Source organism: Morus notabilis, unplaced genomic scaffold, assembly GCF_000414095.1.
Source record: "Morus notabilis unplaced genomic scaffold, ASM41409v2 Scaffold396, whole genome shotgun sequence".
In the NCBI taxonomy this organism is placed as follows: Eukaryota; Viridiplantae; Streptophyta; class Magnoliopsida; order Rosales; family Moraceae; genus Morus; species Morus notabilis.
The window spans coordinates 152,941-171,504 of NW_010362367.1; the positions used below are offsets into that span (position 1 = coordinate 152,941).

At 36.7% G+C, this 18,564-nt stretch overlaps 1 protein-coding gene across 1 annotated transcript; it reads right to left on the reverse strand.

Annotated features, from left to right (window-relative positions):
- Positions 1–10,704: 10,704 nt before the first annotated feature.
- LOC21397443 (putative 12-oxophytodienoate reductase 11) lies at positions 10,705–13,908 on the reverse strand. The gene is made up of 5 exons (XM_010101807.2): positions 13,612–13,908; positions 12,767–12,907; positions 12,541–12,671; positions 11,828–12,004; positions 10,705–11,460 (listed from the first exon to the last, which is right to left on the reverse strand). The coding sequence occupies exons 1-5, from the start codon at positions 13,686–13,688 to the stop codon at positions 10,868–10,870; spliced, it is 1,119 nt and encodes a 372-aa protein (XP_010100109.1). The 5' UTR covers positions 13,689–13,908; the 3' UTR covers positions 10,705–10,867.
- Between the last annotated feature and the right edge of the window lie 4,656 nt (positions 13,909–18,564).

Consider the following 18,564-nt stretch of genomic DNA (forward strand, 5'->3'; position numbering starts at 1 on the left):
GAGCAACTTGTTGGGTTGTACACTGCTCCATAGTCTGCTGAATCCACACAAGCCGATGGTGTTCTGGCATATGCAGGAATGGACGCTGCCACCTAGGCTCCATAGTCATGAAGTTGAACATGAAGAGATACTGTTCTTGGGAGATGTCCAACGTTGCCAATAAATCCATGCATTGATCCTGAATGTTTTCAATCTGAGCCGACATGTTCGCAGATGCACTTACACCGCGCGACCGACTGCTTGTTTCTATCGAATTCACAAGGCGATCCACGGCACGCTCCATATAGCTAGGCGACGCTCTACGAGAGCTACGACTTGACCGTCGACGTACTACTCGCGGTGGTGAGTGTGCATGTTGTCTGCGGCTTTCTCTATGCATGCCATGTCTTCTATCTGTAGGCGGAACATCGTCACCGTCGTTGAAACTAGTTGTTCCTCGCTCAGTTGGGCTGCCGGACCTATGTTGTGGTGGAGCATCATCTTGACCATACTCAAAGGCCCCATTTGCCCGAGTATTGGCAAACGCGCAATAATATAGATCGTAATCCAACAAGGGCTTCCTCCTCGCCCTTTCAACCTCGGGATGGATCTGTAAATGGAGCAACAAATATTAATACAACAGGTGTCACATTTCTGTAAATGACATATACTATTAGAAACTTACACTGATAAATTGTTGCCAATACTCGTCAGTGCAAGTGGGTTTCTTTTGAATCGGATCCCATCCAAGTCCGGTGGCAGTGCGAAGTAGAAACTCAGCATCAAACGTTTTCTTCAGTCTACTGGCTTTTTGTTTGACTTTGTCCCAAGTTAGGGGAACGGTAAAATGCTCACTTAGCTCCGCCGCCCATTGTGTGTATTTATCTCGGTGAGGGGTGGTACCAACAGAGTTCAATAAATTGAACTCACCTAGACGTTTAAGCAGTTCTTCCTCAGCTTCCGGGCTCCAGTTTACATCTCTATCTCTCCTTCTCGCCATCTATGTATTGACAATACCATAATGGCAGCAATACGTATGTACATAGCATACAAAATTCATTTAATGAGCTCGGATGTTGGAAGGAGGCTCAGATTTGTGTAAAGGCCGGTCATCGTCCTATTATGGAGCATTATCCAAGGCTGACAGTTAGGCTACCAAGGTTTATGTTCAATTACTCTTACTGGTAGGGTTCTCATACACTTTATGCCTTGATGTTATGCATAAACCGGCAACCAATATGCTGCCTAAGGTTTAGCTAATGTCTCCATATTGATCAAGCAAGGCATTGAAAGTGAATTAAAGCAACCATACCAACGAAGAGTAATGGGATAAACCGGCACCCAACCACTACCCCAGCCACAGAATATCACTCGACATACATGACTAGGCCATTAAATACAATTATATCATCATAGCCACGGAGAATTGCAATCTAGAAACTGAAAAAACCAGAAACAGTTTCTGTTTTCTTTTCCAGAAATTGCACAGCAGGATTTACAAATGTACATATGAAAAGAATATTAACAAACGATGCCAAATAATGTAAGTATAGAACGATGCACACAGAGAACATTCTTAACAGATGAACAAGGTACGTAATGTAGCTAACCTAGCAGGTGTGTGTGGACATAAGCATTCACAGCGTTTGATGAAGTCTAGACGCTGAAATCACCGGAAACAGGTTCTGGTTTTTTTTCCAAAAACTGAACAAAAAGAGGTTCCAACAACTAGTGCCCCGATGAAGTATAGAGGCTGAAAGCACCAAAAAAATAACCAGCACAAGCCACTGTTTTTCCAACATTACCAACATAGGCAAAAAAGGCCCTCTAGATACTGTTCTCTGGATGCAATATAGAAGAGAGATCACTGGAAACAAGTTTTTGTTTTTTTTCCAGAAACTAGCTTACGATAGGGTGAAGATGGGTAAATTGGTGACCGGCAAACATTTAGGACTGTTAGAGATCAACAGGGCACATCAAAATGTAAATGACATATTCCACAATCTCAAAGGGGTTGCAACAGACTAGTGCCCCGACAGAGTATAAAGGCTGAAAACACCAAAAAAACACTAGAACAGCCACTGGTTTTTACACAATACGAACATAGCCAAAAAAATGGCAGCGGGTGAACTGATATCTCAATGCAATCTAGAAGAGAAATCACTGGAAACAGTTAAAATTTGTCTTCCAGAAACTACAAAACAGGGGTCCAACATAGGAGTGCTCGATGAAGTATAGAGGCTGAAAGCATATGAAAAAATCACCAGAAATGCCAACGTAGGTTCACGGAGATGCCATCTAGAAGAACATGTTGGTTTTTTTTTCAAAAACTAACAAAAAAGGGTTCCAAAATACAAGTGATCCGATGAAATCTAGAGGCTGAAATCACCAAAAAATTTAACTACAAATGTTTTTTTTTTTTTTGCCAATAGAAGAACATGTGAATTCACCAATACTAGTGCTCGGATTTGGGGCTAGAAACCACCACAAATATTTTCCATAAACTGAACACAAGGTTTTGGAAAAAACTTACCGAATTCAAGCCTATGGAGGAGGCGATGTGGCTCCCTTGGAGGTTCCCCAAATGCGAGGAAGGGATAGCAAGTCCGAGGTACCGGCGACGACAGAGGTAGAGGACCAAGGATTGACGTCTCGGCTGGACAGTTTTACGGCGTGCACCGTTTCCTCTACATCGAAGGAGGAGGTTTACCCACCTAGGTCGCCGCACCGACGTTGTCCCAACAAATCTCCCCGTTTTGAAGGGGTAACAGTAGACGACAATGGTAGAGGAAGGGGGTGACGGTACATGCGGAAGGGGGGTCGATAGTGTCTGCGGCGGATTCGAAATCCGGAGATTGGGGGAAAATAGGGCAACGGATTGAGGGCTTCAGATATCGATGAAGGTTGGAGGACTAAACCCGGTTTCGAATCAAGGATACAGGAGAACCACGTGATTGCAGTGTAGAAAAGCTGAGAAAGAACAAAGCTTGCAACGGGAAGTGCAGGAATCTGCACTGTAGATGTGCAGAAAAATAACTCAAGTGGCAGGGGGAAGGTGAACTCAAAAACCGGGTAATAACTTGAAAAATTTTTTGAGTTCCATTTCGAGTTTTTCTTCTCCGAACATGAACTTGGGCTTGGAATCATAACTCGAGTGGGCTTTCTCGAGTAAACCGGGTAAACCGAACAACCCCATAGTAGCTGCAGGGAATTAGCGATTCCTTTGACCACAAAAATTAATTGTTTATTCTATTTTCAAATACGTACTGTTCTTCCCCATATTAAAGAGCATGTGTTTTGTTGTCACAAAGTTTACCGTCGTTCAAGTTGAATAAACGAGCAATTATGTTAGACAAGTTGGCTGTCGTTTATAATATGAGATGCCCTGTGCTTTGTGTCGTTTATTCTGTTGAGTTGTCTTTCTGGTCGTTTACTTGGTCTTTTAAGAACTGGTCGATAAGACGTAGAAAATATTTTTTTATTTTTTATTTTTTTTAATATGTGCATAGTAATGTTTTTTTTTTTTTTTTTTTTTTTAAATTTTTTGGGTGTAATTTGCATGCACTATACATTTTTCTTTTGCTCTTATAAATTTCGGATTCAATTAATATGGAACATTTGTTAATATATAGAGGAAACTAATGCAATTAGTGTGTGGAATGTAATTTTTTTCAATGACATTTTACGTATGATTAGAATATTAAATGTAATTATTAAAAGATAATTTTACAGTTTTCATTTTTATTGTCTTATGATTTAACCAAAGTCAAGTGTTTTGATTAAATGCTTCCGCCGAAACAAATTTCTAAAAATGTGTTGGCAACTTGGCTTTTTTCACTGTCATGTTGTTGAAGTAAATTATAGTATGTCACTGAAACAAATTTCTAAAACCTGTTTCGGCAATGACGTCTTTCACTGGTAGCCTTTTTTTTTGTTTTTTGATAATTGTATTTCACTGGTGCGCTAACCCGTTTGTTTTACTAGTTCAAATTACAACTAAAGTTTTTATTAGTATTTTCAATCACAAGATTCAAATTCAACTTGTTCTATTATAATGTTTTTTCTCACATGAATTCATTTTTTAAATCAAATTCTCAACTCGAACGAGTAACATGAAATTATTTTTTAAATCAAGTTCTCAACTCGAACGAGTAAAATGAATGTGGCCGCTGTTAGTTAGAGTACACAATTTGACATCCCTAATGTGACGTTTGGAATTACGTAAACCACCCAAATAAGCTCCTTTAATTTTGATGTTCACATCACACTCTTGTATCTATGCAGTGGTAACCGATAGCAACCCTTAATTATAGTATGAACTATCAACATACAAAACTAAATAACTAACATGCATTCTACAGATCATCACCATAATAAATACATAGGGAAAAAAGTGGAGATTCACTTATAGAACATATGAAATCAGCATGAGCAGAGGTAGGTCGATCCGGAGAAAAGCAAAAAAATGAAGCAAAAAAATGAAGACAGGTCATCATCCTACGGAGGTAAACACCCAATATAGACAATACAAATTATTAGTATAATAAATGTGAAGAGAAGAAAAAAATCAAGATTCAGTTACGGAACATTTGAAATCAACCTCAACAGGAAAAGAACAATCGATAAAGCGACTCTCTTTTTAGCAAAAGAAGAAAACAAAAACCAACTAAAATAACAAATAAAGAAAGGGAGAAATTTTTTCCAACAAAAAAATATAGACTTCAACTCAAATAAAAGGACAACCACTGACCACAAAGAAGAGAAAAAACCACACAAAATACCAAAAACGGAAACAAAATCAAATAAAAAGCATTGTTTTTTCCTCTCTTTTTTTAAGGGAAAAGATTCAACAAAAACCAAAAGAAGAAGAAAAAAAACTGAAACCAAAGGGAAAACCAAAACAAAGAAAAAAATCAAAATAACCAAAGAATCAAGAAAAAAAAAGACATAGAAGATCAACATCTGTACGAGAATCAAATAGGAAAGCCAACAAAAAATTCTAACACCAACCGAAGGATCAACAATTTTTAATGGAACCCATAGAGAAGAAATAAAAATTAGGGCTGTAATGGCCTATAAAATAACTAAAGCAGCAACCAAAATAAGAACCACTAAATATAAATAAAGATCATCGTTGTAATGGTAAGAAAAAGCACCAAAAAAAATCGGAGCCATGGAGGAAAATAACCAACACAAAATGAACCAAGCAGCAAACACAATGGATACCATCGAAGGAGAATCGAAATTAGAACTCCAATACCAAGCAAAATGACAAAAAAGCCCACTAGGCAAGCGGCAAAATGGAGAAAGGAAAAGGACATAATTATAAATATACATTTAAGAGGTTAAAAATGGAACTTCACTGTTCATAACAATGTACAGTGAACAGTAACCCTTCACATTCTCCTTTAGAATATGTATAATGAGATAAGAAAAAGACGTTTAAAGAAGATAATTATTTATTGTAGTTTAGAAAACAATACTATTCTCGAGGATTATGAGAAAAAAACTATTTAAAAAGGCGCATATTTGAAAATATTTATATCAATAGGGTAAATTGGAGAAATATTTATTTTAACAAGACATTCAAAAAATTAAAAGATTGTTTAAGATTTTTTTTAATTAAATAGTAGGTTCTCGTCCATGGCCAAAATAGATCGTTAACTGCTTCACTGATTCCCTAACTACCTTACTTATGTGATACTAGTGGATTACCCGTGCATTCGCACAGGTATGTAATAGTTTAATTAACAGTAATTTAAATAAATAAAATGTATAAAAACACACGTATATTGTTTAGTAAAAAGGAAAAATTACAAAATTAATCATTATTTACATTGCATCTATTTTAATAATTACATGAGATATATACTTTTCATCAATATATACTAAGAAGATTATATTTACAATTTTGAATTGAACAGAGAGGATAAAAATATAACAAAAATATATAAATAGAATAATAATAAATAAATAAAACAAATTTAATCAATTTTGAAAAAATTGATAGAAGAGTGCAATGTCCTTATTATATGTTAAATCACAATATCTTCATCTGAACATGTATAATAGAGTACATTCCTTAATAATACAAAGAAACCAATATACCCAAATCTATAAATATATAGTTTTGTTATCTGATATTGATATGAACAATCTTTTTTTTTAACATTGTATAAAAACGGTGTACATTATGTATAAACAATTTACAATCAACAACATCCACCATAACAAATACAAATTTCAACAAACTGAATAATAAACACCAGAGTAAATATAGTGAACAAAAATCTCAGGAAACAAATCGAAAGGATGAAATAATTCAGAGTGGAATAAAAAAGATAAAACACCTGCAACTAAGAAGCAAAAAGATTGGTTACTATTAAAAAAACATGAACACCTTAAACCAAGTAATATAAAGATAAATCTTCAATAATCCGGGGAAGAGCAACACATGCTAAATTACTATAAATAAGTGTTCAATACATGGCAATAATCCCCGGGCATTAATGTATCAAAAGTAACTAAAATATGATTCAATATTATCATTAGCTACCAACTGAATTATTGAAAGACTTGCACTAAATAACGGAAAAAAGTATTAATAACTATAATAATGAACAAAAACCTTAGAAAGAAAATCTGTTAAAGAATGAAATGGTTCAAACTGGAATAAGAAAAATAAAACATATGCAAGTAAGAAGCAAAAAGACAGAGACATTAAAATATATAAAAGGAATGGTTCAGGTATTCATCTTTTTTTTTGCTACCAACATGTATCAAAAGTAACTGAAATATAATTTAACATTATCATTGGCTGCCAGCTGAATTATTGAAATAGTTATATTAAATAACAGAGAAAAAATTTACAATAATTGTAAATGAACAAAAAGAAAAGCAAAAAAAAAAAAAAATTGAGTAAAAATTTAATAAACTAAAGAGGAAAAAAATGTGTAACCAATTTTAAAAAATTTAAAAAAACCAAAAAGAAAACTTAAATTTTACTTGGACAGGAAAAATGAATACATTGAATCAAATAACAACGAAATAATAAAAAACGAAGGACAAAAGAAAAAAAAACGAAAATAAGAAACTTCGGAAGTTAAATCATAGTTAAATGATTATAACTTCCTACCAAATAACAAACACCAGAGTAAATATAGTGAACAAAAACCTTAGGGAAAAATTTCGGTTAAAGGATGAAATGGTTCAAAGTGGAATGAAAAAAATAAAACACCTGCGACTAAGAAGTAAAAAGATTAGTTATTGTTAAAAAAACATAAACACCTTAAACCAAATAATATAAGGATAAATCTTTAATAATCCGGGCAACATCAACAATTAGTAAATCACTATTAACAATTACTTAATACATGGCAACAATTCTCAGGCAGGTATTTTTTTTTTTTTTTTGCTACCAACATGTATCAAAAGTAACTGAATTATGATTCAACATTATCATTGGCTACCAGCTGAGTTATTGAAAGACTTACACAAAATAATAAAGGAAAAAAATTTAATAACTATAACAGTGAATAAAAACCTTACAAAAAAAATCAGTTAAAAGATGAAATGGTTCAGAATGGAATAAGAGAAATAAAATATTTGCAAGTAAGAAGTAAAAAGATTTGTTATTTTCAAAAAACATAAACACCTTAAACGAAATGATATAAGGATAAATCTTCAATAATCCGGGCAACATCAATACTTGCTAAATCACTATTAGCAATTATTCAATACATGGCAACAATAAAGACGAAAAACATCATCACCGCCAGGGACCAATTGATTTTTAATTGAGAATGAAGATTTAGAAATAAGGTGGAAGAGGTAAGAAATAAATACCTTAGAGCAACAACGAAAGTAAATAGAGTTGATGCAGGTTAAGTAAAAACACTTCAAAACAGAGATAACAAAAGAAACTCTCTAATGAAAATTGAAGAAAAGGAAGAAAACAGAAAAAATAAACGATAAGTATATGGAAATGAGGTGGAAAAGGTAAGAAATAAGTACCTTAGAGCAATAACGAAAATGGATAGAGTTGACGTAGAAGAACTAAAAATACTTCAAAACACATAAGAACTAACTCCAGTGATGAGAAATAAAATCATTAACTTTTAACATTACAAACTGAATTAAATCCTCTAAAACAATAAAAACACAACTGTAAGATTAAATTTTTTTTCATTCTTCAGAAAAGAGAAATCTACAGATCTGATGCTAATGACTTCTTGAATCAAGCTGATGTTGTTGCAGCCAAACAACAAAAGAAAGCATGTGAACAGCATCCATGGTTGTAGACAGTCAAAAATTTGTTCGGAGCTGTCGTAATGGTGGTCAATAATAAGGCACTAAAATCCTGTTAAAAAAGGGAGAAACTTTTCAGAAGCAAATACAAAAAAATAAAATCAGAGAAATTAGAAATAAAAAAAAATCACAGAAAAATAATACAAAAGAAAACCGAAACAGAAGAATGCATGAGAAAAATAAAAATGAATGAACAAAAGTAAACCAAAAACCGAAACAAAAAAACTAATTCGAAAAAGAAAACCATAAATCCACAAATCACTGGAAGAAAGAACAAAAGTAAAACAAAAAAATAAAAAAAAAATATTTGAAGAGGAAATCCCTAAAAATCAAAGAATACCCAAACAACGGGGAAATATTAGAAAAATTTACAGATAGAAGAAAACCAAGATACATACCAAATCGAAAGAAAGCCCCAAAAAATATCAAAGGAAATTTTTTGCAAAAAAAAAAAAAAAACCCTAAAAAGCTAAAAATACCCAGATCGCAAAAAATGAAGAAACAAAAACAAATTTCAAATAGAAGAAAACGTAAGAACTTTAGCAAAAAATAACTCATAATCTCAACTCATTTACCACATAAAAAACCCAGAAAAACCCGATATGAACCGTACAAAAAAACTCAACCCATTTATGACATAAGAAATAGGGAAAAAAAATCAGAAATGAACCCCACAAAAATCGTAACCAAACCCAAAAAAGGAAAAAAAAATTGAAGAGGATAACCCTAAAAAGTAAATACCCAAACGACAGGAAATTTTTTTTCAAAAGTTCCAGAGATATAAAACCTCGAAACTCCATCGAAACATAAACCATAAGATTAACTCATATTTAACATAACAAATCAAAATACAACCCCAAAAAATATCAAAGGAATTTTTTTTTTAAAAAAAAAAAAACCCTAAAAAGCTTAAAATACCCAAATAGAAGAAAATGGAAAAACAACAAAAAATTTCACAGAGAAGAAAACGTAAAAACTTAACGAAAAACAAAGCCCTAAAAAATCTAAACCAAAACCAGAAGGAACCATTGAGAAAACGCGGAGGAAATATAGAGAGTAGACGAAGGAGAAAACGCAGAGGAAATATAGAGAGAGTAAACGAAGGCCTCGTTCGTTTCGCTGATTCGAGTTTAGAATTCGAGTTTTGCTACAGTAAAAAGCTCTCACAAACAATCACATCTAACTTTTTTGCTACAGTAAAAAGTTCTCACATATAATCACATCTCAACTTAAATTCTAAACTCGAATCATCGAAATGAACGAGGTCGAAAGAGAAAAACTTCAGGAAAGAATAAAATGGAAAAAGTGAGATGCGAGAGTGAAAATGAAAGAGGCAGGAAGCTTCACGAGAAGAGTCAACAAATACCAACGCAGCAAATTACGAAAATGCCCAGCAAATAAACTCAGGAACAAAATAAAATTAAGGGCAAAATAATAAAAACAACTTTTATAGGACACAAATGACATTTTCCAAATTGTTTAACACCTATAACACCGAATTACACTGATTGAACACGTATAAACACAGGGCCCACCACTGAACGCTGTCTTTTCCAAGACAGCTCATCAGTGTGCCCAAAAACAAAAAAAACAGAAATACATATATATTGATAAAGACAAAAATACCTAAATAAAAACCAAATCAGAAGTAAGCAACCGAGGATAGAATGGAAAAAACACATATTTTGAATACACCCGGAAATTTTAGATATGTTGATAAAGACAAAAATACCCAAACAAAAACATATCGGAAATCAACAACCGAAAATAAAACGGTAAATACACACATTTAGGACACAATTGGAATTTTTTCAAAGAAAAAATATAGGAAGGACCCGGCACTGTACTTAGTACAGTAACCGGATGCCTCCTTTAGTAATAGGTATAATATGATAGGATAAATAAAATAAAAAATGGCAAAATCCTAGCAGTTCAAATGTGTTAATACTTTTCATAGAAATCATGTACTGATGTTTAATTATGGAATAGTAACCTTTTGTTTATCTAAGGATCAGAATGCGCCAAGCGGCAAGCTGGAGCAACAATGATCCCTACTTAACGGGTATCATTTTTCGTATTTGTTTTTTTGTTGGGAATTGCCTTCCTTTTGCTAATCTGAACTCCATCAAAGCTTGTAACGAATACCAACTAAAGTGAAAAATGACATAATAAAGGCACCACTCAATAAATGGACTTTGGTATGGGAGTGTGAAAAGGGAAACTTTGTCATGATTCCTCGGTGCTTAATAATGACTCCTTTAAAAAAAATAAAAAATAAAAATAAAAAAAAATGACATAACAAGTATCATGCTAGACAGGATCCGCTACAATTTAGGGTCGGGGTCTTCCACAACCCTCTTCTATGTTGCAAGGTTGTGACCGATTGACATGATTAGGCTCAAGTTCAAAAGTATGAAGTAGCAATACAATAATGATGATACATTTTATAATTCAAAAGCTACAGTAAAAATGGCTGTTACATAAATGATGCAACATTATCAAATCTTCAAGTACCTATACCACCTCTGGGTGCTAGTAATAAATCATTCAAGCTCTCCCACCTCTAATTGAGTATATGAAATTAAACAGTGGTCTCAAGAAATGAATAATCAGTGTAACCAATATGAGGATCAGATATGTAAAATGTCTCTCTGTTGTACTTATTTAGAGGAGCATTGAGCTCGAATCTCTTTGGCAAATCCGGATTAGCCAAGAAATGACGACCATAAGCAACAAGGTCTGTGCGGTTTTCAGCTACAGCTTTGTTCCCATCCTCCCTGTCATACCCCCCGGCAACAATGAAGGTACCCTTGAAAGCCTTTCTCATGGGGACAAGACTGTGAGGGGTCTCATGTGCCTCTCCAACCGTCTTCATTCTTGGCTCAACCATGTGGCAGTACAAAATTCCAAACTTGTTCAAGGATTCTGCCAAATAAAGCCCCAAAGCTTCAGGGTTAGAATCCCCTGATTCCATGTAGCTAGCAAATGGAGATAATCTTATTCCAACTCTATCTACCCCTATCTCATTAGTAATAGCTTCAACGATCTCAAGAGCGAAACGACAGCGGTTCTCTAAGGATCCACCGTATTTGTCAGTTCGATCATTCACTTGATCTTTCAGAAATTGTTCAATGAGGTAGCCATGAGCCCCATGGATCTCAATTCCATCAAATCCTATATGCAGGAGACAAATATTAGAGGATATGATCAAATTGAAAAGTTGAAAACAACGGCGTCCTTAATGCAAAAGGGTGTGTTGACTAGCTATTGGACTTGTAATTTCTCAAAACAGGACAAAGTTCTTCACAATGGGCTACTTTTGTTAGTACAAATTCTTAGACAAAATTTCTAAAAACTAAAGTTACCATGCCTTCACACTTTCAAGCATTTTAAAGATAAAAGTAATACGCAAAATCCTTTAGCAGAAGTTATAATCCTACTAGAAAGCATTTACTCAAACTCTTCAGTGCTTCATATAGTTTAGATGTTGGAACACTTCTTACTTCCAACTTTTCTACGTTTTATTAGAAAGAGAACCTACCAGCGTCTATGGCATTCCTCGCAGCAAGTCTAAAATCATTGACAATTTGAGGAATTTCATTGGTTCTTAGCCGCCTTGGAGGTGTGAATTGAGCAACATCGACACCATTAGCTCGAATTTGGGGAGTCAATGGCTTGTCTGTAGAAGATATTGGAGCTTGGCCATTTGGCTGGTAACCTGTACGTACAAATAAGATAAAATAAATGCCTAAATCAAACAGTTTCAATGCACAATGCTATGGCAATCACGAATACCACGCCGTGTTTGACTTGAAAAATAAGAAAACCAGTGTCACAAAATAGATTCTGCACTTGAGTAATATTTAAGAGATAAAGATAGGTTCTAGGCTTAAGTAAAAGCATCCATCTCACTCATATTCTACAAGGATGAATTTTACATGTTACTGTCCTATCTCCACTATTCGTACTTGGTACCAAAATAAACAATATCAGTGGATTCAAATTTCAAAACCATGTCATACTACAAGTAACATCCTTTTAAAAAGAAAAAAAAAAATGGGGATTCGCCGTTGGGGGATTTCAACTCTAGACTTCAAAACCTTGTCACACTATGCGTAACAACTATTCAAAGGCATAACATAGGCCAGCCTACATTTCAACCAAATCTTTCCCTAGGAAATAAAACTTTTCCATTTCAAATAATTTAGGTTTGACACATCTACGTCTTGGCGCATAAATAAATCAAGAACTCACCTGAATTTGAAACCCGGCCCACATGCCAAATCTGACAGAAAAATATACCACCTTTGGCGTGAACAGCATCGACAATAGGTTTCCAGGCTTCAACTTGCTCTTTTGTCCATATACCAGGGGTATCCGGGTACCTATATACACATAGAAAACAGAAAGACATTACAAAAACCTTTTCAATTGAAGAAATAAAGAATAGCCTAAAATCTTTGATCCCCAATAGAGTTACCCTTGGGCAGTGTCAGATACTCCAGTTGCTTCAGCAATCAAAAGACCACCTTTGGTGGTTCTTTGAGAGTAGTACAAAACGGCGTGTGGCTGAGGAACATTGCCGTATGATCTCTGCCGAGTCAAAGGTGCCAAAACAACTCTGACAAAGAATAATAAGCCAAAACTTTAATAAATCAAATCTATGAAACACAAACATCAAGCTGAAACTGGACAGATTTGGGACCTGCACTTAAGTATCCTTATATGGCGGTTTTATGGTCTAGGAGCTCGTGTTTTGAAAAAGCATACCTATACAAACGTAATCCTAGCATACATAGGTGTCATCTAAAATCTAGTGAAAACATTAGTATTTGAGTATTGAAAGTTCAGGTACTATGCATTTGTTGTATTGGGCTTATGATAAAAAAGACCAAAACTTGTAACTAGATCTATTGTAAATTGCAACTATTAAATCAAAATTTTTAAATGAATTGTCCCGAGTAATATGTCTAGAAGTGGGAAAACTTCTTCTAAAAACAAGTGGCAAAATCAGTATTCAAAATATAACAATTGTTGAATCTTTATGACCTTTCAAGTTCGGGGAAGCCCAACATTTAACATTTAAAGGTAATAGAGCAGTTGCTTTTTTTTTTTTTTTAAGCGTTTTAGCTGACAATTTTTTCAACAGCTGGAATCGTTTCGTTCTGTGATCTGCAAAACATGATTTGGTGGTAGATTTTTGGCAGAAACATTTACCCACAAACGAAATGGCAAATTAACCCCACAAAGGAAAACCGAATCACGAAACACAAAACATGAAATTCGAACAACATAAACAAAATGATTGTCAAGAAGAAAGAATACCTATGAGAAAGATCGAACTTTCCCATCTTATAAGGAGTCATAAGAGGGATATTAGCGGGAGTTTGAGCAGAACCCATAATGATCGTCGTTTGTCTCCTTTTGTGTCGTTTCCAAGGGCACCCTGTTTCAGGTTTCTATTTTCTCGGCCTTTCTTTCCTTCCTAGTTCGAATCGTGTGCTTGGCAAGGGAAAACTGAGAACGAATGAATCAAGACCCAATTGCGGTATTTATACAAACAGGTAGAGGGCACTGCAGCTGGTGGCACGCAGCGATCGCAGGAAACGCGGAAGAAAGGGCATCGTTGGTCCCACATTTTCCAACGTGCAGCTGGTGGCGATTTCAAAGCTCAATAATCACTGCTGACGTTTGGGCATACGTGTGGATGCTTAAGCCTTGGAATATTGTTAGCATTATTTTAAACGATAAAATCATTTTGTTACCAAACATATTATTTTTTATAATACTAAAACGATACGTTGATATTTTCAAAAACATTTTCTTAATAGTTAAAATGTGATTTTTTAAGATATATAATGTTTAAATTATATTTTTTATTAATTAAATAAAAATTAACTTTTTTATAAAAAATTTAAAAATATTTAAAATATTAAAATATTTAAAAGAAAATAACAAAATAAAAAAGTTTATAATTTTTTTTTGAATTTATTAGTTTTTAATTAATTAAATAAAATGATATTTAAGTTATTTTACGTCTTAAAAATTAATTTTAAAATACTAAAAAAAATTAAAAAAATATTAAAATATCATTAAAAATATATTTTATTAAAAATATATTTTATTATAATACAAGATACTGAAATGATTTTATTTTTTACTTTGATCATTCCGCGTTCAACAAATGCATAAAGCAATTATATACATTTTTCGGGAAAAAATTATAAAAAAAAGAATACTAAAAAAACAAAGCATCAACGAATTTAGTTTTGTTTTGTGTACCACTATTGGCAAGCGACAGCATTAACCACCGTCGTTAAATTTTTAAACAAAATTAGTTGAATTTCCGGTTGTCTTTTTCCTTCGCCTCAAAGATCAATGAATGAAAAAAATCCGCATCAGGCAATTTTAGGAGTTCTCTGTGTAGGGAGAATACCTTTTCGCGGTGTGTTGAATGTCACATTTGCTCAAAATCACGTCAAAGAGTAAACTATATCAAATCAAGAAATTTTGATATAAATATGATGGTTAGAAACAAAAAATATTATCATAGAAATTTTCTTTTGTTTAATATTTAAAATTTCAATAGTTTATTTTCTATAACAATTGGGTATTTTTTTTCAAATAAAATAATATATTTTTTTATTAGTACTATAGTAGATATGACGGATCAAGTAAACAATATTTAAGACTTTTAACTAAATGATATAATAATTATTTAGCAACCCAAGAAAATAAAAAAGCATAAGGTCATGATTTGGTGAACGACGTTCAGAAATATTATTTTCGGTTATTATTAATAATTTTTACAATGTTTTTTTTTCATAAAAAATTTAAATTTTAAAAATTAAAATTATTAATCATAATTCTGAATTTATAAATTAAACGTGATATAACTGTGTTTTCTTGTGCTTTATAGTTTATTCAATGAATGATGAATTACCCTTTTTCCGCTTATGGGTATTTTGAACCAAAGCCTGTAATGAGTAAATAATCTAAAAGATGTCAAGCCAAATACATGTCTACCCGGATCCGTGGAGGAACAGAATATGCTTTCTTTTTTTTTTTTTTTTTTTTTTTTTTTTTTGAGAATGGAGAATGAATATGCATTCCAGTTTTAGGAGACCTATAAATGTTGCTATGATATATGATCATGATGACTTGTGAGAAAAAGAACATGATACACACTCAACGAGAAATATTAAAATGACAAAGGCACTAATCAATGAATGAAATTGGTATTATCTTAATCTTAATCTCAACATATATAGCCACTGTTCGGCTGCTGCGCCTGACCGAAGTAGCTCTTTTACAACATGTTGACGGCGTTTTTCTGACAACTCGTAATTACCTCTCTCAAAAATATTCACGGTTCAATTAAAGATAAAAACTGAAAAATAATGTAAAGGAGACAACAATTTTATAGTGGTTCGGCAATAATTCTTTGCCTAATCCACTTGTGCATGCACTAATATTTCAGCCGGTTACAAGCTCCATTTTCTTAGTAATGAAATGGTGTCTAACCCCTTTCTGGGTCCTTTTTTCCTTATTTATAGGTGATTATAAAATCCCCAAGCCTTCTTCGTTCCCAAGGAGGAAGCCATCTCCCTTCCTCGATAATCGAGAGGGTAGGTGGGTTTTAATGAAAAACCTCAGGAAATGCGGCTGACCCCCCTTATCTGCCGCACGATCTACCGACTCCTGCAGCGACCGTTGGATTGATGCTTCTTTCCCCGAGTTGACAGGACAGCCGATGGGATTGATTAGACTGCATTTCTCGACGCCGTGGATGTCGAGGGTCGAGCGTCCTTCCTCGGTGCCTTTCTCCGTGTGGCGTCTCTCGACGCAGAGGGCACCTTAGCTGCTACCACTCCTCTGACACCGGCGGCCGAGCCGGACGGGGATTCCTCAGCGCCTAACGTCGAGGGCGTGACCGATCCCTCGATTGTGGTGTAACAATTACCCCTAGGCTGGGACGTCGTGGTGCGACTTTCCTGGATACTCAGCGTCGGGGATGCCTTGAGTGAAGAGCCCTTTTGCAGGTAGCAGCGGCGGCTGGTCAGCACAGCGATCATTGCGGTTGGTGTCTCGGGCAGTGGAACCGTCACGTCGATCTTGTCAACAAACACGTTCTTACTTCCCTGGCGCCACGTGGCCCTAGAGGGCGAGCTGCAGTCGTCCGATTGGACCCCCCTTCATTGCTTGCTCCCCAACCGTTGGATCGCGCCTTCTCGCATTCGCCGTCGGATGGAAACGAATTGAATTCAACGGCCAGAATCTGGAGGCCCTTAGACTCCTCGGGCGCGTATTTAAACCCTTTTGTGAGGGCGTTGGGGCTGCACATTTCTTCAAACACCGTTACGCTGCCGGATTTCTCCCAAACGCCTCCGCTTTCTCGTGCTCATTTGTGCTATTTTTCCCAGGCCCGCATCTTCTAACAACTGGTAAGTTCCCGTTCTTCCCTGTTTCCGCTATTGTCCCGGTACCACTGTATGTAGAACAATGGCCCCGTATCAAAACAAGGGAAAAACAGGGGAAAAAGTGTTTTCTGCCGCTGTGGCTGGTTGTATGCCCGAGGCTGGGCTTGAGTTCTCAGCCACGGGCTCTGGGGACTTTGGCTGGTGTGTCGTTCTTTGTGCCTCCTTGCGTTGCACCTTGACCTCTCGACCATTAGGATCTAACTCCGCCCTTTGTTTGTTTTCCAGAGCATGCCGCCCAAATAAGCTAGGGGTCGAGAGGTCTCCACATCCAGGGTGAGGGACGATTTGGTCGAGGTGGCAACGACGAGCTCGTCCTCAGACAGAAGTGTAGACTCTCTGCTTCGGCAGGTGAAGGATTACCGAGAGGCGTCGGCCACGCCCTCTCGGTCAGACGAGCTGATCCTCCTCGACGATGAGGACACGGGTGCGCAGGCCGGCCCTGCTGAAGGCCGAGGGTATGGGGTTGCGTCGTCCAGCGGCCTCTCGGGTTTGGCCACGGACGTTAACCCGTCTAAAATTAGGCCCAGGGCCGCCCTAAAGGCCTTCAATGATGCTGGGATCGACCCCCTGTACTTCTACTTGATCATCCCGCCCCCCAGCGACTGGGCCCACAACCCCCTTGCCAACCATATGACTGTTTACACCCGGGCTCTCAGCTTTGGGCAAACTATCCCCTTTCATCCTTTTGTGAAGGCCCTCTGTAGCATCCACAGGATATCCCCCGCACAGCTGTCACCCATATGTTGGGTGACAATTAACTCCATGGTTATTCTGTGGAGGAAATTCTTAAAGGTCGACTTGACCGTTGACGAATTTTTGTACTGCTACTCTCTCAAGACCTCCCTAGACCAGAGAGGGTTTTTCTACTTGGCCTCCTTGGCCAAGTCCAAACCTCCAGTTCCCCCGCTGGTGGTCGAGAAGGCCTCCAGTGCCCACGGGTGGAAGCCCTAATTCTTTTTCCTTGGGGGCAACTTTGGTTCCCACCCTCTCGACGGTGAGCGTCCTTTGGGGACGCAAACCATATTCAGCAAATACTGTAGGTCTCCCGCCATTTATACTATGTTTTTATAGCGCCGACTTCATCCGTCGAGCCTACTAACGCGTTGCTCCATATTGCAGGTGAAGTCGTCCCTTGGCCGCAACTCCCCGCTTCCGCTCTTGCACGTGTCGAGCGGATTCTCGCCCTGCCCGACGACAACCGTCGTGCTTTGGTTCTCAACACTGCCAAGAACCGGGAAGAATACGGCTTATCCGTGCTCCTCGATACTCCTCGACGTCCTGTCGGTCCTCCCACGGACCTCCTGAGCTGTAAGTCACGGTTTTTCTCCCTTGTTGTCGTTTGAGGTCGAGGCTTATAGTCTCGAAGTTTTTGAGCTTATCTCTTCTTATTTCCGCAGCCGTGCCATCAGAGATGAGGTATGCCATCCCGGCGAGGCCGAGGAAAAGGAAGAACAGGGATGAGGTTTCGGGATCGCCGAGGCAACCGCCTGCTCAGGTCACTCCCTCTCCCCGTGTCGCCGACCCCCTTCCTCGGGGGATGCTGGTGATCGATCCTTCGGCCACAGGGCCGTGGGTCGGGGAGTCTCGGGCCCCGACAAGGGTCAAGGAGTCCTCCTCTCAGAAGGCCCGACGCCTTGAGAAGGGGAAGGGCGTCGAGGAGAACCCATCTGCGCCCGAGCCGCTAGTGATGCAGGGGTCGGCCGTGGATGACCCCGAGTTCGTTGTCACGGACGTCATGCCTAAACATCTACATACTGCTCTGCGCTTCCCTCCCCACTTTAGCCTTCCTATCCAGGCC

Bases quoted from the DNA above. Each gene is read 5' to 3' on its own strand.
- LOC21397443 (XM_010101807.2), bottom strand. From the start codon at position 13,688: ATGGGTTCTGCTCAAACTCCCGCTAATATCCCTCTTATGACTCCTTAT. The intron at 12,672-12,766 runs GTAACTCTATTG...ATGTGTATATAG, and splicing joins GTATCTGACACTGCCCAAGG to GTACCCGGATACCCCTGGTA. The intron at 12,005-12,540 runs GTGAGTTCTTGA...TTGTACGTACAG, and splicing joins GGGCCGGGTTTCAAATTCAG to GTTACCAGCCAAATGGCCAA.